Source organism: Aquila chrysaetos, chromosome 8 (genome assembly GCF_900496995.4).
Source record: "Aquila chrysaetos chrysaetos chromosome 8, bAquChr1.4, whole genome shotgun sequence".
Classification (NCBI taxonomy): Eukaryota; Metazoa; Chordata; class Aves; order Accipitriformes; family Accipitridae; genus Aquila; species Aquila chrysaetos.
In genome coordinates, this window is record NC_044011.1 from 42,914,061 (window position 1) to 42,935,696 (window position 21,636).

General features: G+C 45.9%; 1 protein-coding gene across 2 annotated transcripts in view; it reads left to right on the plus strand.

Annotated features, from left to right (window-relative positions):
* Positions 1-21,636, plus strand: part of UBASH3B (ubiquitin associated and SH3 domain containing B) — a 74,553-nt gene that overhangs the window by 36,978 nt on the left and 15,939 nt on the right. The window contains exons 2-6 of one of the 2 annotated variants that reach the window (XM_030022740.2): positions 11,455-11,512; positions 12,073-12,259; positions 12,780-12,978; positions 15,192-15,361; positions 17,015-17,223. In XM_030022740.2, coding sequence (XP_029878600.1) covers positions 11,455-11,512; positions 12,073-12,259; positions 12,780-12,978; positions 15,192-15,361; positions 17,015-17,223 — 823 coding nt within the window. The remainder of the gene's footprint in view (positions 1-11,454; positions 11,513-12,072; positions 12,260-12,779; positions 12,979-15,191; positions 15,362-17,014; positions 17,224-21,636) is intronic. The other variant, XM_030022741.2, reaches the window with a different exon arrangement.

Consider the following 21,636-nt stretch of genomic DNA (forward strand, 5'->3'; position numbering starts at 1 on the left):
AAATATATGCATAAGTACTCTTTGGTGTAGGGATAATTACTAAATCCAGGTCTCATTAAGGTCTTCCTATTTTCTTTTTAGTAATTGACTTACATATTCTGCAGGAATGTGATCAGATACAGGAATAAAGACCATACAGTTAGAACTGACAGGCAATAAGAAAATCAGGAAAGTGTGCAAGCAAATATTCCCAGTCTGTGGTAGAGTTTTCTCATTACATTCTTAGATCCTTCTTTATCTCATTGTTTCTCAGTTTATCACAATTCTTCATTTCCTGTTCCCTTTTAGACTTCAAACATACATATTTTTAATGTGGCTTTTTTTTAACCCTTCCATAGTTAGCATTTAAACCTTTCAGAGACTCTTGGCTAGACCTCATGGACAAATTCCAGATTACTTAACTGGACACTACAAGGACATTTTTAATATATAATCTGGTATTAGAGTTTAAAGTCTGGCCAAGAGTTTATGACTTCTCATTGTTATTAATGTTATAACACTAAAATAACTGTACTTGCATTTTTATAGCTTCTGCCATTTGAGCTTCTGCCATTTGAGCTGGTAAAGGACAGATACTAACACACAATACTTCATGCCAATTCGGATACCCCACCTTACTTTAGTGTACAGGACTCTCAAAAGCATCCACATTTGCCTAAATTTCCTCCTCTTGCAACAAGAAGTAGAAGAGGCAAGCCAAAGCTGAGCTAACTTAAAAATCTCCACCAAAGTTTATGTTACAGCTTCATTTGGCTGCAGTTTTCCTCATGTCCTGGGCTGCGGGATTACTTTAGAGAGCTCGCTACAACTAGCGAAGACTTGTATCAGCTGAGGACTACAGTGCGATCTAAAGAAGACCAAATACCGTTACCCAAATTGAAATTCAGACCAGAGCTTGCTAACTAACTTTTTTTTTTCCCCTAATGGAAACTTTGACATTAGCTTTAGCTTACTGGTTTAACCACACACTTCAAAATCTCTGAGGCAAGAGGCTGAGACCTGTGTGCGATTTCTCACCCCAGGATGGAGCTTCTAGTACCATGGCACTCCCAACCCCGAGACTATTCGGGGGGTGGGGGGTGTTTTAGCCTTGAGTCAGTGGCAAGTGTGCCTCATCATCTGCTGCATTAACCCTCCTTTCTCCCATTTCCTACAGCACTTTGGGGTGCTTGCCCAGGCCTCCCATACCAATATTGACATAACTTGGTCCTATCTAGATGGCAAGAAACAGTAAGTGAGGAATACTTATTTGAAATATTTTGAAGTATTTGTATTATTGAGAACAGCAAGGCTTAAAAAATTTCCTCAACAGAGCTGTCTAGAGCAGGAGGCTATTCTGAGTATCTTTTTGCCTTTAACCCAACTATCTCAGCACCCCACCCTTCTTCCTTCCACCTTCCTTAATTTCTAAGACTTCCTTCTTGTTGCTTTGAGTGAGTCTATTTTAGGTGTGCGATCATGGTTAGCTTCTTGCTAGGCATCTACTTCCCATTTTTTGTCCCTGGGGTTTGCCTTTTCAGCAAAGTTGTGAGTCCATTAGTACATACAACATGTAAGATTCCTCATGATAAACAGACGTTGCCCATACAGAAGAGAAAATAACTACTGGTGAAGAAAATAAGGTGTCAGAATGAACACAGCTAGGCTCCTCCAAATGCAGGAAATAATGCAAAAACTGACTAGTGCAAAGGACACCAAATTAAGCTTGCCAAGTCCAGCTGTCAGCACATGGGTGTCTTAACTCTTCCATCGGTGGCAAACAGATATTCAGACTAACCACAAAATATCATTGCTTTGATATTAACCATCACCTTTCCTCTTGGTAGAAAGTTATTCCATCTCACGCACTGACCAACTTTAATATTTAATTCCAGATAGGCCCATGAAGACTTACTGTGGAGCCCACAGTGGGATTTACTTGTGATATATTCCCTTCCCTCTACTAGACGGAAAGGGACTGAAACAGTGAACGGATTTGGCTATGCAGGCCCCAACCTGATGCTTCACCGTCTTTGAACAAAACTTTGGGGATGCTTGTTGTTTGTGTGTAAGTGGACGGTATAGTCCAAGTCTCATGGCTGTCAAGTCAGAGCAAGTTCAGACAAACATTCAAACTCTCCCTCTGAGGATGTGCATGATACAAAGACCTGGACTCTAACCTAGAAGGAAGTTTGCATCACAAGTTTCATCACAAGATCCAAACCGAGTAGCTCAATGCTTTGTTTTCAGTCTTTAGCTATACCATGTTGACGTTGGTCTATGTTATCTCTACCCGCTTCCTCTCTGTTGGGCTGGGAAAACTTCCCCTTAGCTCTGGGCTTTACTCTGTCTCTGGAGAGCAAGTCAACTGTCCACTGGCAGTCAAGAGGAGCTAAAACCACGGAGCTCCTACTCATAGGAGCAGCACATCAAAATCTCCTCGCATTGCACTGAGAATTAGTCCCAGAAAACGAGGGCCTGGGTGGCCTGCAGGGCTCAAGTTCCCGGTACAGCCCAGTGTCACTGACTTCACAGAACAGCAGCTTTCTGGCAAATTGTGCAACTGCACCGCCCCCAAACTTCCTGTTTTGAAACCCCAAGAAGCTGGAAAATGTTAACACCGGCACTTTAAAGTGCTAGTTGTGGCTTTTTTCTTTTTTTCTTCTTCCTAAAGATCTACGTGATACTAAAAAAGTCTACGTACAAAGGAGTAAAGCGGGGCTGCCTTAAGGAACTGGGGGCAGAAAAGCAAGCGCGTGTCTCTCCAGGGAGCCCTGAGCCAGGCAGAGCATGGCACGTCAGAGCATCCATGGCAAAACCATCCCCTCTTCCATCACCTCTGTGACATCAGGTAGCTCACTGTCTCTCCACCTCCCGTCGTGCCTTCTCCGAATTCAGGTGTTTGGGGTGCGCTCCGTCGCCGCGGCTATTGCTAAGTTTTTCGGCAGCGGGTCCTGGTGCTACCGGGCTGGAGCCGCGCTGGGCGCTGCAGACACCTGCCGAAACAGCGGTCGCCAAAAACGAGCTGTGCCACTCGGAGTAAGAGGCGAGGTGACAGATGGAGAGGCAGGTGCTCGTGAAGCGGCAGCGAGACGATCGCGATTCACGTGTCGAGCGGCGCTCGCCGGGCACCGCGTACCGTCAGCAGCCACCTGGCCCAGCTTCCCGCTCTGGCAAGCCATGTTGGCAGATCCGCGCTCTGCCTAAAACCCACCCGTGATGGGAAAAAGAGGTCCTAGCGATAAGAGGACCTCGATGCAGAAAACAGAGATACGGCAAATCTCCATTCCATTCCAGCTCATTTCTGTATAGGAAGAAGAGCAATTAGAAAGAAGAAAGCGTTGTGTTTGTCTTGAACGCTGCGAGAGAACTTATTTATTTCCAATCAGCATGACAACTGCTTCCTTTCCTGGCTATCACTGAAACTCCAGATGGTACATTTGAGCATACTGAAACCTCTAACTTGGCTTCTTGCAAAGACATTGTCTTCCTGGTTAGCTAAAAATGTATTAATAGTATTGGGATGAAAGCTCCTGCTCTCCTGCACTGCGCTATTTGAATAATGAAATCTTGGTCATTCTGCAGCATTCTGGCTAGTAGTAAAATTAGGTGTTTGAAGGGGACAAGCCTCTGCTGAATATGCTCCACTTACAACCACCTCCTCTTTGAATTTATTTGTATTATCTATACTTGACTATTTTGCTAATATTCAGAATTCTGTAAACCCTTTAACAGCAGTGGTTATTACCTGTCTTCCTTAACCCTGTCACCCTTTTCCAGTGATTGCTCTGCATCAAAAGTTTGAACCTTTCTGAATCAGCCAGCTGAGGTGCTGCCAACTCTCACGGTTTTATTAGGGAATTGTGAGACATCATTTTCTTAAATCTCCAGCTTCAGGACTCCTGTTATTTTCAGAGACTGCTGCTCTTTGTTTGAGCAGCAGTACATTTCTAGATTCGCATGTAGAGAGAAAACGTTGAGGAAGGGAACTGGGAAGCCAGACAACAAATGTAATCCGAAACAAAAACTAAAAAGAAAAACAGTGTCATGACTGTAAGCAAAACTAAGGGGAGAATAAAAACACAGAGGACTTTTGATGGTGTGTGACCAATTCAAATCAGCCAAAATAGCTGCGCCTCATTCCTCCTCCATCACGCGAGGACCTGGTGGAGTGGCTGGCAACTGCGAGCTCAGGACTTTGACATCTAAGCCCATGCCTCATAAAAAGCTGTACTGTTATTGTTCTAAAGAAAATAATATCCTGTTTCCTTTTTAAACTGTGTATCTCTTTAAAAATGTTAAATGGCTGCTACATTCCTGCCTTTATCCCGGACACTTTTTATGAGTCTGTACTTCCCTCTTCTTTTGCTTTAACAAGCTGGCTGAGCAGAGGATTAGGGGAATGACTTCGTGCACATGTGCTAAAGAAGGGGGAACAAATCTGCCTTCAAAATCTTACATAACTTAAAAAAATAAACACATAAAACAGAGGCACACGCCCAGGGCCTCACTCTTTGCACTGAAAAATCATCATCCATCATCATCATCATGTGGCCAGGCTGCAGTTTGCCAGCTGGACTGTCCTCTGAAAAAAATGAACATTTTAAATTATGGAAACTAGAAATACATAGCAGCGTGTTTTCCAAAGTTACTTCTGGTGGCGTTTCCCATTTCTCTCTCTTTCCTATTACCAGAGCTTGGTATTCAATAGCTGAGAGCGAGCAGTCACCCCTCGGGAAGAAGGAGGAAGGGAACTACTGAGCCCCTATCATGCTGTCAGGCACCTTCTATAAATATTTATGTGACCTACAGGATATAGCACAGTTTGAAATCTTGCAGTCTCCATAGCCACTGTGCAGTCAGGCAGTTCCCCGTACTCCTCTGAAAGTTCCTGTATTTCAGGCAAGACCTGGATCTTTACATAGCTGTGATCTGCTTATAGCATTTGCTGACCTAAATTGGGGATGTTGTACCGAACGGCGTGTTCCTAAGGGGATCTCGGCGTATAGCAATAAACTCGTGTTTTGTGGAGGATGTGGCTGCAATTAGAGTCACTCAGTTAAACGTGAGGAGGACTTTATGTCTACCATCATGCACGGAAAGCAACAGAAGGATAAGCTAAGGTAATACTTGCAGGATTGAGCCAAAGCTCAGTGAAGGGAAGAAAAAGTAATTCTTCTGTCATGCGCTTCTGTTAGAGTCATTTCTGTCTTGCAAAAACTCCCAAGTTTTTTGGTTTTTTGCTTAAAAAACTGCAGAAAAGGAACCTACCCAACCCCCTACCCTAAACAGGAACTTGATCCCTAGTGATACCTTCCTGTCCTGTCCCTATTTATAGAAGTAAGGTCACCCAAATAAGAACAGAAACAATATCATATGATTTTTGGTGGCCAAGTGAATTCTGCATATTGAGAATTCAGAGGAACACATTTGAATAACCCACATTGAAAACCATTTGGAAAGAACACCTCACTGTGGCCATTTTTGCATGTAGAACAACTAAGCAATTCGTGAGACATGCAGTCAGTTATTTGGAATTTGGGTATCTTTCCCTACATCAAGTCAGTCATTAGATGGACAGAAATTTTTCTTGCAAAACTATTCTTCAATGTGCAATTGTTTATTGAAAGCCTAAAATAGACACATTTCCACTATTGTACTGTTAATGGTATAAACAATTGATGAAAATTGCAAAAATTAAGGAATCTGTAAAGGTCACATGATGGGCAATTTGGAAACAAACACACAACCCAAAGCTGGGAATTTTACTGTTTGCGAAGAATTTATAACTGCTTCCCTACACATATTGCTATACAGCAGGGTTTGAATTCAGGACCTCCCGCACCACGGCTGAGTTTGACATGTAAGCTAAGGGGGAAGTTAACTATTAGGCTTCTGACCTGTACCTGGACTGACAGGCATACTCCAAACAGCAACTGCAGCCACATGTAGAAAAGGCCTATTTTTTTTTTTTCATTCCCTTGAGCCAGCCAGCATTTTGGTTTCTATTCTTTTACCATGAACCAACACAGACTGAAAAAAGTCAAGTTTTAAATAGATATATATACCTATTTGAATATATGTTTACATAAATACATATTTTATACACACACACAAGCAAAAATTAAAATGCCTATTTTATAATCCTAAGAAAAATGTTCTATTTGACAACATTCTTCTTTCAGACTCATTTGGCATAAATTATGATCCATAATTCCTATCTTATCATGTCAGGCAGTCCTTCGAACTGAACCTAACGATGAGGAGAGCCAAGTACTTCCATCATGTTTAATGCAGTTTCCAAAAAACCTTTATTTACACAGCTAAGTATTTTATGGGCCAAAGATTCAGGGCTACTTGAAATTATGAATTCATCCCTCCGAGGGGTTTTGTTCATGGATAAGAAGTTTGTCTAGGCTTGAGGCACATAATGAAAGGGAAGATTTAGTCATTCCCTTTCTTTTACAGGCTGCCTCCATCCTTCCATTGCTCATTCACAAATCCCTCGGTGCCTCCGTAGGCAGATAACTCGTAGGTGGATCTGAGGTAGAGGCTGCTGCTAGCATTTTCTACTGCCTCTGTGAGCAGCAACACGCAGCAGAGCAAGCTCCCTCTTACAGACAGGGAGGTCGCCTGTGCCGACGGCAGGGTTTGAATCTCTGCTTATTATAGCAAAGGGAGAGCCGGTGGAAACGGGGAAATTCGGTCCTAAGCAGCAGCCAGAGGGGCCAACTTTCTATGAATTAGACATTGCTTGTGGAGGACAAACAGGCTGTCTGGACCCAAGGGTTCAGACCAGCTGCATGACTCAGCCTTGGCGTATTTGAACGCGGGAGGAAGAGAGGAGGCTGCCTGCAGCGGTCTCGGCTCCCTACGTGCCTGAAGGGCCAGCTCCGAGGGCTCGCACGTCTCAGCCCCTGCAGCCCAGCCTGGCCGCGATGGAGGCTGGGAACCCTGCGTGACCGCGGTGCACAAATACCTTCGTCTTCCCTGCCCCAGCACGGTGCCTTGCGTGTCGGCGGATCTCTGCTGTGGGCATCAATACCCCAAAGTTTCCATACCTTTTTAGTGATGAAATATAATGCAGGTGCAGATAAACAAATATCTCAAAATCGTTCAGTCCCGTCCTTTGCTCTTGCGCTGTTTGCATTAACTTTCCCACATGGCAGTTCGTTACCCCGTGCACTGCGACACCATTGGCAGCCATACGCACCCTCCTTTTTTAAACTGGACTAGAATAAGAAAGCTGAGCGCTTACGGAGGAAGGATTTCTGTGTGGTGCTTCTGAGACTGAAGGTTCTCTTTATGGTTAATGCATCATTCCCCATTACAGTCATTTCCTCTGAAGTAAATGGGATTTTGCCATTATACTTTATGTTTATTGACATATATTTCCTAGCTGAATTGACATTCCCCTGTTGCCTTTTTTTTCTACCCTGAAATTGCAGGAAGCCAAAAATCCTTCAACAGTAATGAGTTAAGTTCTGTAGCATGCAGAGCGGTGTGCTGTCCCATTAAGTGGGCTGGGGTTAAAATGGGCACCATTTACACATTAATATGTATGCCAGGGCAGCAACACCGGTTCTGCTGTAATGTTTCAGGCTAAAGGGTCAACTGTTTAGCTGGGACGCTTCCTAGCAGTATTTTGATACCGTTTAACCAGCGATTGAGTGGAGGAAGGCTTTCCTTGTGACTTGATATTAAAGAGTGTCACAGGGAGACCTTTGAGGTTGAAGAATCAAAAACATCTGATTCTTTGTGGTGGCTAAAACACCTGCAGTGCTTTTGGAAGGCAGTGCGATTAGGATCTCCTTTCCCCTTCCCTAAACCCTCCATCTCCAGACCTGCAGTTGGACATAGCATCTCCCGTGCTGTCTGTTCAAAATCGCTATTATGTATTGCTGTGCATTGTTAAATGGTTTCCCTGTACTTCATCTCAGAGGCAGCAGAAGTTAAGAGATGGAGGAATTGGGTGGCTCAAGGGACTAGTAATGCTGCACAAACCTTTTTGCCTCCTATCTGAATCCAGGTGCAATTTTTGCAGGACCAGAAATGGTTACTGTGTGATGCCGGTTCAGTAGATTCTGAAAAATAAGTTCTTTCCTGGCTTTTTTCTTTTCTGGTGCCTCTGCGTCACAAACCCACTTCGTACCACTAGCTACAATGCTGCAGACAACACTTGCTACCCAGCATGAGTAAATCCGAGCACCTAAGCCATAGCTAGTCACCTAATTAAGTGACCTGATTTTCCCAGGAGCAGAATATGTCTTCCAGCTCCCACTGCACTCAGCAGTTGTGAAAAATCAGGCCACTTTTGTAAGTGGCCAAACATAGCTGTGACTAGTTTTGAGTACTCAACGTTTTAAAAGTTGATCCTGACGGGCAGGGCCTGGGAGCTGGAGCACCCGGAGGACGGGTCCTCTCCGGGTCCTGGCTCGTGGCTACAGAGTAGGGTGTTTGGGAGGGATGCAGTGCATGCCCTGTTTTGTGACTAACCAGAGGCTATCAGTCATCATCACCGTTCCCAGCACTAAATTTAAAACAAAAAGCCTCTCAGCTTCAGGTCCGGTGATAAAAATATACTTTGCCTTTTGTTTGCTTTACGCAGTATTTCCTCCTCGCACTGAAAATTAAATTGAAAGGGGAGTTTATTGTCCCCGTGGACGAGATAGGCACCTTTTGAAATCACACATGAACAAACGTGTGTGGAGCCCAGCCCAATGTTTTCTAACGCCCTTTGGGGTCCCGGGAGCACAAAGGCAGAGGAGAAGGAGCTGCAGTCAATTCCAGCAGAGCTCTATTGTGCGATTTGTTCCAAGGAAACATCAATTCATTTAGCGAACAAGTCAACAAGGGTGGGTGGCAGAACCGTCTGTCCTACTAGATTGTGCATGACTCCTTCAGAGATCTGCTCTGGGGTCTGGGGAGAGTAAATAACGAGCGAGAGCCAGCTTGTCTGCCCTCACTTTGCAACAGGAGAAACTGCTCATTTCAAAGCCGGAGCTTTACTGGGAGGGCTTTTTTAATTCACCGCCTCGGATGCAACACAGACAGACACACTTCAGTGGCAAGATCTATGGTTAGGAGAGTCGCATAAACAAGGCAGGCAAGAGGAGAGGTGAACTGAGCAAAGGCGACGTAACAGAAAAGGATGATGAAACAAGGGTAGGATGATCCACGGCCGGCCAGCTGAGGCAGCTGCACATTGCTCTGCTCAAGGAGCAGCCTCCCTGAAAGGTTCCCAGCCTGTGCAAGGGGAGAGCTTTTTGCTCTTTGCTCTTGTCTGAACTACTTTTCAAAGCAAAGCAGTAGCTGTTTTGCATAGTGCATCTGAGCCAGACTAGGGAAAGGTCAGCAAGATAGAACAGACCAAACTGTGATGTTGACCGCGCAAGATGCCTCCTTCCAGAAGGCAGGTGCTTGGACCAGCACTCTGCTGATCTCAAATGAATGCTGGCAGATAAGGGCAGCAAAATGCTTCAGGAGGAAGTATTTTCATAATCACAGATTTGCAACACAGCCCTTTTTTGCAGCATTATCTTTCTGCCTTCCTCTTACTCTCAAAATGAACAAAAATATGTATATTCAACGGGTGGGGAAGCCAAGGGCAGAGCTGAAACACAGCTGAGTCAACAACACATGTCTACGAGCTGGTGGGTAATGTTGCATATTCCCGCATGGTTATCAGTGCTTTTGAAAGTCATCACTGCAGACAGAAAGGGCAACAGAAGCACAGTAAATGTCCTACCCAGCACTATGGGCAGAAACAAGAAATGCTGGATGGTCCCAGCTGCCCTAATCTTAGAGCCACGGGTTGGACCCTGGAGTCACGACCCTTTTCCCTCACTTGGACCTGCGTCCTATAACCAACCAGCAGCATCTACTCGCAGCAGATAACACAGGGTTCATAGTACATTGATCTTGTCGCTTTGGTCAGGCACATTCCCTCTAGCTTAAAGATGTCAGCAAGTCTTTTGCACTACTATCAAGCTGTAACATACCATATTTAGTAAGATTAGGTTACGGCTCAAGGCCGGCCGGTGTAAACTAGAAGTTTTCCTGTCCTCAGTCAGATTTTCTGTCGCTAACAGCAGGCAGCTCTGAGACACAGCCTACAACCCACAGAGCAAAAGGGAGGCAGCTGCGTTGGCCACATTAACAACAGGAGAATACAACCTTTGTCGGTCCCTGGGCTGTACCCCTGCTCACGCTTCACACGCCAAAGGGCAGCCAGTGGGGCTTTACCTTCGGCAGGAGCCGTGCCGGTGCCTGAATGCATTCCCTGTTGTCTAACGCTGGGAAAGACACCTCTGTCTACCACTGCAGCGAGGTGGGTCTGTAAGATGTAGAACCTTTTCTGGCAGTGCCCATCGGTAGGATCCCTTCCCCTTGCCTGGCTTCAGGGGGCAGCTGCCTGGAGACCCTACTCTCACCTTCAGCGAAGGCTTCTTGCTCTTCTGACCTTCCTCCAGCCACACCATTTTGCACGAGTGTGTGCTGGTTAATTAGATTAAACCAGCATCCCGCTCATTTTGGCCTCCTTCCTACCACACCTGTAGCACTTGTTTGAGAGCAATACTGCCCTCCTTCCCTTAAGTAGGAAGCTCTGAAATCTTCATGGAAAATTTGCCTCCTGACACCCAGCTGAGGGCCTGACTTCTGCCCCACCACCCTAACGTTTCTATCCTTTTCTTCATTCATAATTCTTGCTAAATATTTATGCCGTTTGGATTCTGGGTGAATTCCTCATTTTGGCAGTCTCTAGTGTTACAAAGCTGAGCTGATCCACAGCTGCATTTCAGTGCTGATGTCGAGCATTTGGAAAACACATGTCTACAAGTTAAACAGCACTGCGCTGGTTTGTTCTGCAACTGGAAAACTTGCCGAACAGAAGACTTGAATCTTCCTAGCTGGAGCGAAAAGGGATTTATAGGCATCCTGAAGGGAAATAAGCAAAAGACCACTTCCAGCGTAGCAAGGACTGAAGGGACCTAGCAAATTTTGGCAGGTTATTCTAACCAGAAAAACCTCTGGGTTTTGCCCCCTGGTGGCAGCTGAATTTTTTTTGTCTTCAGTGCTATTGCAATGTCTGCACTTCCAGACCCAAACCTTTGATTTTCATGCTAAGCAAATGACTGGGAAAGAGATCATTAAATGCCAATAGCCCGTGCCTCACTATCCAGAAAAGCACCAGGCCAAGCAGGGAAAACCCAGAGGCCCATATCTTGTACTTTAAATGGGTTGCGGGTTGCATGACTTTGCCCCTCAAACTGTGTACAGTGATTTGACAGGCAGCACATCTGAAAGAAAGCCCCAGGGCTGAGAGAATCAGTCTGAAAAGCATATTCCACAGGTTTCTAAACACACTGTTCCAGCCCTTCCCCAGCAAGGACCCAAGGTCCAAGCAATAGATGTGGCTATAGCCATATAATCCAGCATCACTGAAATATTCTTTTTATTTTGTTCTCTCTTCAGACAAAAAGCACTGGCTTCAACAGGTGGAAGAAGCGTTCAAGCAGCATGCGACTGGTTGGTATGAAGTAGTAAATGTTAAAAAGAGTAAAAGAAATGAGTGAATTTAACGTCTTAAGATTTCAGCCGTTAGAATGTGGCATGTTTAAACAGGGGTGTTATCTGAAAAACACTAGCAAAATTATTGACCCATTATTTAAGTGCTGTAAATAAGCAATCCAGAAACAAGCCTTGTCTGAGAGAGTTTGTGATCTCGAGTAATAGCAAAAAAAGGTGAGAGAAAGGAACCACTACCCTCTCCACCCTAGCACCTAGACAGAAAACCGACAGCAGCCTTTTCAAAGATGTTTAGTGCTCTCCTCCCTGCATTTTGTACACCGAGAGGCAGAAAGGCAGAAGCAGTGACCCGGGCCAGATCTTCAGAGCCTCAGTCTGAAACTAAAACCCAATTTTCTGTATTACTTAGTGGTGGTAATGGGCTGCAAGTGAGACAGCGCACCTCTCTGTCTGACCTGCTGGAGCTGATTTTTTCCATAAAGGGAGTGAGGACAGGGGAAGCTGACTTTGCTGAAAAAATATGTGTCTTTATCTGTCAGCCTAACAGTTCTTTCTCCCTCTCAGGCTGTTCTCCCATGTGGGTGACCCATTCCTCGATGACACCCTGCCCCGGGAGTACGTCCTCTACCTGCGCCCCACCGGCCCCCTGGCTCAGAAGCTGTCCGAGTTCTGGCAGCAGTCAAAGCAGATCTGTGGGAAGAACAAAGCTCATAACATTTTCCCACATATTACCCTTTGCCAGTTCTTCATGGTAAACCAGAGCTCCTCTTTCCGTTGCCTTTATGCATGCATTCATGAGCAGCCCTTGCCAGGCTCAGACTGGAGACGTTACTTGCTTCATTCAGTCGCTGCAGAAGGGGTTGTGCTCAGGAGCTGGGGGGGTTGTTACCAGAACGGCCTGATGCCTGGGCTTGTTGAGGAGGTAACTGGTTTTTAAGCGGGTTGTTTTCAGGGAAGAGCACCGGCAGAAGACCAAGTTCTCATAATCTCGAGTGATTGTTACCATGAGAATAGACAGGGGGGCGGGAGGTTAGGAAGGTTACCTGGGGATAGTTCATCCTGCTTGGACGAAAAGGGAGGGGCAGATGATTTCTAAACATGCCTTTTTTCTACGAGCCTGTGCTTTTTCTCACTGCATTATAGCAAAAGTAGACCAGTCACGCCCGCCCACCCAAGCCTTTTCTTTCTCTACTGAGCGCACTACAGAGCTAAGCACAGGCGTAAGGAACGATTCTCCACCTAAGAAATGCTTGTCCCTTTTCCTTTGGCAGTGTGAGGACAGCAAGGTCGATGCTCTCACTGAGGCTCTGCAGGCCACCGTGATGCGGTGGAAATGCAAATTCCCTGCCCCTCTGCCTTTGGAGCTCTACACGTCCTCAAACTTCATTGGGCTTTTTGTCAAGGAAGAAAGTGCTGAGGTGCTCAAGAAGTTTGCTGCAGACTTTGCTGCAGAGGCTGCTTCTAAAGCAGGTGAGTGACTATGCTGGCAGCTACAAAGAGCTCACGGCTTGGTCAAGGCTTGGGCGTTTTCAGAAACCAAAGTTTTGATGGCATGAAGAAATGAAGCTCAGGAAGCCAATACCTGATTTTTAAAAGTGGCCTGAAGGCTAAGAGCCCAAGAGGAACGCCCCACCGGGTGCTTTGGGTTTCAGTGCTTTTTCAGTTGAAAGATCACCTCACACTTAGTCTCAAGTGTTATCTTCTGAAAGGGAAGTTGACATTTGGTGGTTCCTTAACCTTTCAGATAGACGCTCTGTCTGCAAGGCTGAGCATTTCCTGCTCCACTCGCTACCTCAAGCCGCTGCCACAAAACTTTCCTGAGCCATGTAAAGGCCATGTTCGGTTTTTTGCTGCATTTCTGAGATGGAAACGGGGTTCTGTGAGAAGACCCCTGGCAACCTAGAAGGGAACCTTTTCAAATCTCAGTACCAACACGTCTGGCTCCATTGCCTGGCCCTCTGCTGCTTCTGGAGGGGAGAACGCGTCAGGAGCTGGGAGGGGGGAGATAACCAGAGCACCCCGTGCTCCGACAGTCTCTGCTGCTGAACGGGCTCTCCGGTTGCCCTCCGATTACCTCCAAACTTGGAAGTCAGAACAGCATCGGAGCACTATAATAGCTCCCTGACTAATCCTCCCACCCTCCGTCGCTCTGGTGCTCAGCCTGGACTAGTCACAACACAACCGGTTTAGTCCTTCGTTATCACAGGCTTATCCTGGAGCTCAAGTGCATCAAGATACGGCAACTTCTGAGTCCCTGGGGTGTTTCCATGCTAGACAGGCACCCCACAACACCGTGCAGAACATCTACAAGTCTCTGCCCCTGGTTCAGAGGAAGAGATACAGACATGTCGTAGGTTCATCACACCTCTGAAATGCATTGCTTTCACCTGACGGGGACCTAGAACTTTTCTTCCCTTTAGAAGAGGGAGGAAACAGCTGTTATCTTTACAAATGCATGTTTTGGAAGGCAGCGACAGGCACAGAGACATTAGGCGGGTCCAAGGACTGCTGCAGCTGCATGAGAGCGGTACACAGCACAGACAGACATACCCTCCAAACCGACACAGTCAGAAGGGGCAATTCTTACCCCAAAACCACTGACTCAGAAGAAGGAAGCATCAATGGCTTCCAGCAAGCTTCTGCCCCTGCGACTGCTCCAATTCAGACCAAATTGGTTCTTTCTTAGGGGAAGCCGATTGCTGCATTGCAGTCCACAGCTTGGTCAGGTTATCACATTAAAGTCTCTGGGGCTTTTTCAGAGATCCAGAGCATATTTCTCTTTGCTGATCAAAAAAAGATGGATGAGCTTGCAAAGCTACCCCTGGCTGGCACTTGGAGCCAAGTCTCTGAATAGCTGCAATTTTGACTGAATAATCAGTCAAATTTAATTGCAGTTTTTGGTTGAATAAGCAAGAATAAATTACATGCAAACAGTGTATCCTATGATTTCCACATCTACTGGAAGAGTCCCAATATTGCACATACTTTCACCTTTCTGCTTCCTGGAATCTCTTCCTAATACAGGTTCTTTTTCTGCAGGATCATTTTGAATCATTATCGTATCAATGTCTGTTTCCACAATTTTGGAATACCTCACCCTCAGCGGGCAAACTGGTAATCTGACTAACGTCCAGGGAAAAGATGTAGTCAACTTGCACGAACCTGTAAATTCCATAGATTTGTAATTGCTACCATAGGAGATAGAACAAAGAAGGGAGAGTAAAAATGATGATTTCTAGCTTACTTATTTTGGAGCTATCCTCAGCTGCGAATGAAAGAAAGGCTACCCCTTACCTAGAAAAGTGTCTTTTTTTTGGCAGAAGGTCCAGTGGGTTCAAAATTACAATAATTGTTATCACACCATCCAGAAACCTGTTTTTTTCTGGATGCAAATGAATTTTGGCAGTTTGGCAAGGATGCCTTGTGTACCACCCTGATGTGACTCAGGACTGAATCAGACCACAAATCTCTAATAATTTGATCCAAGGTCCAACATACATAAGGAACTCATGCTTGACTTCCCCAAAGCCTTTTCAGAAACTGGCCTACAATTTGTTCCACTTGAGCTATCTTTAAAAGTTTGGCTCACAGCTCCTGTTCAGAGGCGATAGACTCTCTTACACCTTCAAAAAGCTGCTAATCTCGGCAGTCCCTTGTTGTTAACTGACATTTTCTCATTGCAGATGTTCACGTGGAGCCCCACAAGAAGCAGCTCCACGTGACGCTGGCCTATCACTTCCAGACCAGCCACCTGCCCACGCTGGAGAAGTTAGCGCAGAACATCGATGTCAAGCTGGGCTGCGACTGGGTTGCCGCGATATTCTCCCGAGACATACGCTTCGTTAATCATGAGGTAAATTTTTGGAGCTTGTTTCGGTCCAAATAAAAAAAAAAAAAAAAGAGGACTTAGCTGAGGTGCAGGCTGTGTTAGCTGCATTTGCAGCTCAGGAGTGCTCACAAGCTGCCAGCTGAATGAGGACTCCCACGTGCCCTGCTGAGAGCTGTATGGATACGCAGCGCGGACTATACAGACATCAAGGAATTTGCCTCAGGTCCCACAAGGACACCCAGAACATAGATCTCCCACATCCCACCGGTCATCTTAACCAGCAGACCATCTTGCCTTTTTTTGCTTTTTACTCATACTGTCCAGACTTGATATTTCACCCGCTTCATTTCTTGCTTCTTGCGGTAACGACGTCCTGCTGGATTAATGAATTCTAACAATGACCCTCCTGTTAGCTCAACGTCAGCTGGTCTGATCTCTCAAGAACCAGGCCAGTGTCTTAACCTAACCACTATCCATACAGCACAGAGTAAACAGATGCCAAAGCTTCTGGAGAGCTGAAGTCTCTCGTGCACAGCACTCTGACCCAGCCCGGGCCATGCTTCCCATGCGTGACAGCCTCCTTTCCTTTCCAAAGAGTCCTCTTGTCCTTTAGAAGCTGCAAGCAGTCAACGCTATCACTGATTGCAAAGGGAGTTGCTGATGAAAACCAGCTCACATCTTTGCATATCTAACTTCAGGCAGCCATGTGTGAAAGTTTCGGCCTTGTGGTATCAGGTGGCAGTGACTAGCTTCCATCTTCCTTTGAAGATATCACAAATCGTCCAGGAGGAGTAGTGAGCAAACGGGCTGACACCATCAGGAGATCAGAGCTGCTCAGCAGATTATGGTTTTTCTTTGCATGATGCCACTGCAGAAGTTAGGCTTGGCCAGGGACAATAACACGTTTGTTCTCCTTTTAGATGGAGGACTGCTGCAGCCATTTCCAAGGAAAGTTACTGATAGACATTTAATATGTGTAGATTCCTCGCGCTCCAGCAAAGAGAAGATTACAGAATTACACTCACTGATCTTTCCCCACCTTTTAACTTAATCCTGTTCATGTTAGGAAATACAAAGAAAACAATGTGGCCACATCCCGGTATTGCTCACCAGTTGTGCTTTTTGCTGTGCGTTCTCTTGAACAGTTTTGAGAGCAGGGAGTCACAGAGTCAAACCTGTTAGCCCCCTGACAGCGTCTCTGCCTTGTCTTCAAAAGCAACAGCAACAAGAACTGCTCTTTCAGATCAAGCATGAGTAGGTAAACCAAAAATGGTCACTAACTACTAGAACTGTGTAAATTCCAGGTCCCAGTAAGAATTCGGTTCTGTTTTTAACAGGACGCTTAGATTTAAGCGCACGGTCATGTTTTTGCTCACTCTAAAAAATCATCCCCCCGCTTTCTCTCCTGGTTATCAAAGACACGACTGGAGTCGAAGAGGGAAGAAGGAGTAAATACCTAGGAAAGCTTTCCAACAGCAAAAAGTGGGAAGCGGCAGGCATTCCCTGAAGGTAAAGCTTTCCTGGATAAAGCACAAAGTGGTGCATTACAAGGAGAGCTGTTCACACTCAGTTGCTAAGGTTAAAGGTCTGGTACGGGAGTGCTCCTGCCTCACTCTGCTAAAGGTTCCCTTCCATTAACAATCCTTTCATTCATTTGTGCTTCTGTTTCTCCCCCAGACTCTGCAAGTGATCTATCCTTACACCCCCCAGAATGATGATGAACTGGAGCTGGTCCCAGGAGATTTTATTTTCATGTCCCCGGTGGAACAAACCAGTACAAGTGAGGGCTGGATTTATGGCATTTCCCTTGCAACTGGCTGTTCTGGGCTACTGCCTGAAAATTACATCACGAAGGCGGATGAATGTGGGACCTGGGTGTTTCATGGGTAGGTAAAGCGGCTCAGTCCAGTTTCCATCGCTGTAAAAAGGGGGCTCAGCAGCTGTGATTTCACCTGGGTTAGTGAAGAGTCTCCCAGGGCTGCTGAGAAGGTCACTTGGGGGAAGTGTACTGGTACACAAAGCCCCATCTCATAAGCAAAGGAAGAGCAGATGCTAACCCTGTGCATGGGATTAGAGGGCGATGTGATTTATTTAGCTAAGACGTTACAGCAACTATTACTCATAGGATCACTGCTGCTGGTGAATGGAGCCAGAGCAGATGGCTGCTGCAGAGCCACTGCTGTGTAGACACCTCGGTGGTGGGACTAGGATCAGGAAGGTTTAAATTTGAGCATTAATTTGGGAAGCGAGATTTTGTGTGTGTAATTCCCTGGGGAAAAGGACTTGGGATCAGCAATGTTCCTTAAGATACTTAGCAAGATTTTCAGAAGCGGTTAGTTGCCTGCCTGCCATTGGCTTCAATGAGAATGCAGACCTTGTCTTTTGAATAAGGTTATGCCTTATGCCTCTTGATTTTGATGGGAATTAGTTAAACAGCAATAAAACACTAGTGCTTGAGGAGTGGGTCTGGGCACTCCTGCAAGGCTGCCTGCATCTCTAAGCACCCAAACACCTTTGACAAATCTGGAGTAGTTTGTAAGAGCACAAGACGACAAGGAGAGGGGAGAGGCACATTCCTGCCTGCTGCCCCTCTGCTGAGCACCGTGCAGGTACAGAGTTTGGTTACGGTGACACCAGCGAGCAGGTTAGTTACAAAGGGAAGGGATGGAGATACAGAACACAACACAGACAGCTAGTATTTCAAATTTCAGTGGGCAAACATGACCTGTGGGGAGAGAGTCTGAACAGAAAGGGACAGCATTCGGTCACCCATGTCAGCACAGGACAGCCAGAGGAACGGACCTAACTTGGCACTTTATAGAAACTGATCCAACAACTCCTCAAATCAAGCAAAATGCAGGAAACAAAAAGAGCAAAAAGGGCAAGCGGTCTTTTTCTTTGCCTGTGACTTTTCAGGCTTAACATGTGCAACGTGATGAATGACAGACGGAGAGCAGGCACAGGGCAATCATAGCTTGCAGGCTGGCTTCCAGATGTGACTGCCACCAACCACTGCCCTTCTGTAAGCCAGCCCTGGCTTAGTCCTGAGTCCTCCCCAGCCCAGAAGTCCATCAGGCAGAGACAAGCCTAGCAAGAGATCATTCATTTACCCCCTCATCACAACCATCTATTCTTTTCTTGCCTGCCCTCTGAGAAATGAACAACACTAATAAAGGGCTTTCATCCATATGTTAGCCAAACAGAAAAAACCTATCTATACTGAGTCTGTCACTGTCAAACTTCAACTCATCTTTCATTATGAGGAAAGAAAAGACCTCGAGGAACCAGGGCTTAAAGAAATGAAAATCACGACGCATGGGCAAAGTCAAGCAGAGCGTTTGTATTAAGACAGGACTTAATCCAGACCCTCCAGTCTGCAATCCAGGAAGACCATCCTTTCTTCCCCGAAAATTTGCCAACCAAAATGGACTCAGGTCCACATACACTGCAGCAGCCTGCTCTAGTGGATTCTGCTTTTTTTCCTTACAGTGCCCAGAAGTTTTCAGGCCTAGGGAGTAGCATGGGAAAGAATTATTATTGCAGCAGCAACTAAAAGGAAAGCCAAATGTTTTGTAAGTGCAGCACCTCTGCCTCCAGGCAAGCAAAGAAAGGAAATGCCCCTTCCCTGATTACTGCTAAAGACTATAAATCATGAATTGGAGCACGCAATATGGAGCATTTATCAAAAACATTATTACATACCCGGAAACAGTCTCATTTTACACAACAGCTTCCCGCAGGGAATATTAGGTTATGGAATGTCATGTGGTCAAAACAATACAGCAAGCTAAGGACAACCTAAGCCCCACTGCCATCTAGGCCACGGTATTCATGGTGGGATCCTTGTGGTAGGAGAAGAACGGCACGCAGATATCTTTAAGCATGGCAGTACTCACCGGGACTGCAGGAGAACTGCCGCGGTGCAGGAGATGGGACCCAGCTCATGGTGTTGGGACCGAGATTGCTGTTGGCAAGCGACGCTGTGATCCTGGGGGCTGGTTTGTGCTGCCTTTGTGTACACAGCCTGTTTCATCCCTGCAGAGGATGAAAAAGAAAGAAATAACAGCCATGGAGCTTAACTTTCCCTCCTAGTCACAAGAGACTGCATTCTTCAAGTGAAAATCATGCATTATTGAGATCATCACGAAAATACAGCTCACTCTGGGCTGCAGCACCCTGCTTATACCACGCAAGAGATTATGACAGGCAAAATGCTATTCTGGGATATTTGATCAAATCTTTAATACAGCAAAATGAGATTGCTAGTTCCTGCACATTTCACCTGGAAAAGGTTTCCCTGTTGCACTGCTCAGTTGAGGCAGAACCTGAACTGTGGCCTTTGCAGGACACGGGTTTTATGGCTGATATCCAAATAGTGCCACAAGAGCTCTGCCTGGCACACAGACCTTCCTGGCTAGCACTGTACAAATGTACAACAAAAAGATGTCCCTGCCCCGTAGTAAGGTCTGTATCTCAGCTGCAGACCGACAGGCTGCCACACTAAGAAGACAAGCTTGGTGATCTATTTAATAGGGGATAAGAGACTTTGCCTTCAAGGCAGAGTTACTGCCCATGAAACCAGGTTGTGTCTTGAGAGACTCCAGGTCTGAATCCTTTCCCTGTCTACTAAAAATAGGAATGGTATCACTTCTATTCTGCAAACCCCAAGGATTTTCTGTACACCTAAACTACATTTCTTTGTTGGCTGTGGCACATCCCTGCATGATTTCTTCTCATGCCAAGGACTGGACCTGCTGGTAACAATGAGGAGAAACATTCGATCTCTGATCAGTGCTATAGGTTGGAAAATAATCGAAGACAAATTACTTCAGCATCCCACACAATGCAACCCAGATCCTAAGTCTGTGTAACCCATTCTTGCCATCTCCTCAGTAAGGGTATGTGAGTGAAAAATAACCTTTCTGAAACAAGCGCTGGATTCTCCTTAGGGGAGGAACCGGTTGTGTTTGTATCAATGTCAGGAGATCTGTTCTGACTGAGCCTAGGAGAGGACCTGGCCATAGGTATGTTAAAAACAAAATACTTTTCCCCCTGTATGGTATCAAGGTGGAAATCCTCTCCTGATAGCAGCAGAAGCTACCGCTGAGCTGAAGCTACTTGGAATGAATCCAAACTACAGATCCAGTATTAAAGATACATATATGTATATCCACCTTAAAAGCTCCCCAGCAAACTGTTTGCAGGGTATTTTCTAAATTGCCTTTCATGCCTGAAAATTAGTGGGCTACCAAGCCAAAACAAGAAACTCTTCACCCTCAGCACATGGAGCCCAGAGGAAGCAGGAAGCCCAGCAAAGGTACAAGAATTTACTTGCCCCACAGAAGCCACAAAAACCGAGCATTCAAGACCATAGGGCTCTCCGCCTATGCCTGTAAAGCCATACAGCAGAAGTAAGTGTGCTATCTTTGTATCTGTGGACCCAGCACCGCCCAAAAGCTAAAACTTCTGATGGTTCCCTGCACTGCTTTTCCGTTACCAGCAAAGCCAGAAATAGTCACCTCCTCTGCCCCAAAATGGATAGAAGCGCTGTAGATAGTACACCGCAGTCTATTTCAGCTCCTCGTGAGATGCCAAAGCTACTCCTTGCCCCTTTAATAAGCCTGAGAAATCAGGCTTGGCACAAGTACCAGGGGGAGGAAAAACAGCCCTAATTTTTTCAAGCTATATTTGGGCCTAAGTAGGGTTTTTTCCACTCTTCCTCCCATTCTGCAACAATGGCTGGTTCATTTTCCCCAGGGATCCCTCTCCTCTAGATAATGATGAGTGATGCGGCAGAGGAGTCTTTCCTACACAGAGCTGAGGACCAGCGCTCGTGTGCCATGACACAGAGACCCTTCTCCATCCTCTGCTGCAAGCATCTCCGTTCTTGAAGGGGCCTTTCCAGACTGGGAGGACATTGCCTCCAGGGACACAGCAGTATCACTGACAGTGCAGTGAAGGCAAGGCATCACCCAGAAGACAGTAGATGTTGTTGTCTGCCTTCAGTCGCTGTTTGCCAAGCAGAGGAACCACAAGCCTTTGGGAAAAGCTTCCAAACAATGACCTATGCTTAGAAGATGACTAAGCTGAAATAGCTTCAGCAGTTTCTGTTTTCCAGCAACAAGGAGATACCACTGAAGACAGGTTAGTGGCTCTCCTCCAGACGCAGCAAGATAGTATGCCTTTGCCTCATCATCATTCGTAGCAAATCCTGGCATCTATAAATAGATGGTAAAGCATTCATGGCCTTTTAATAAGAGCTTAGAGAGAAAGAAAGTCTCAGAAAGTGTGCAGCAGCT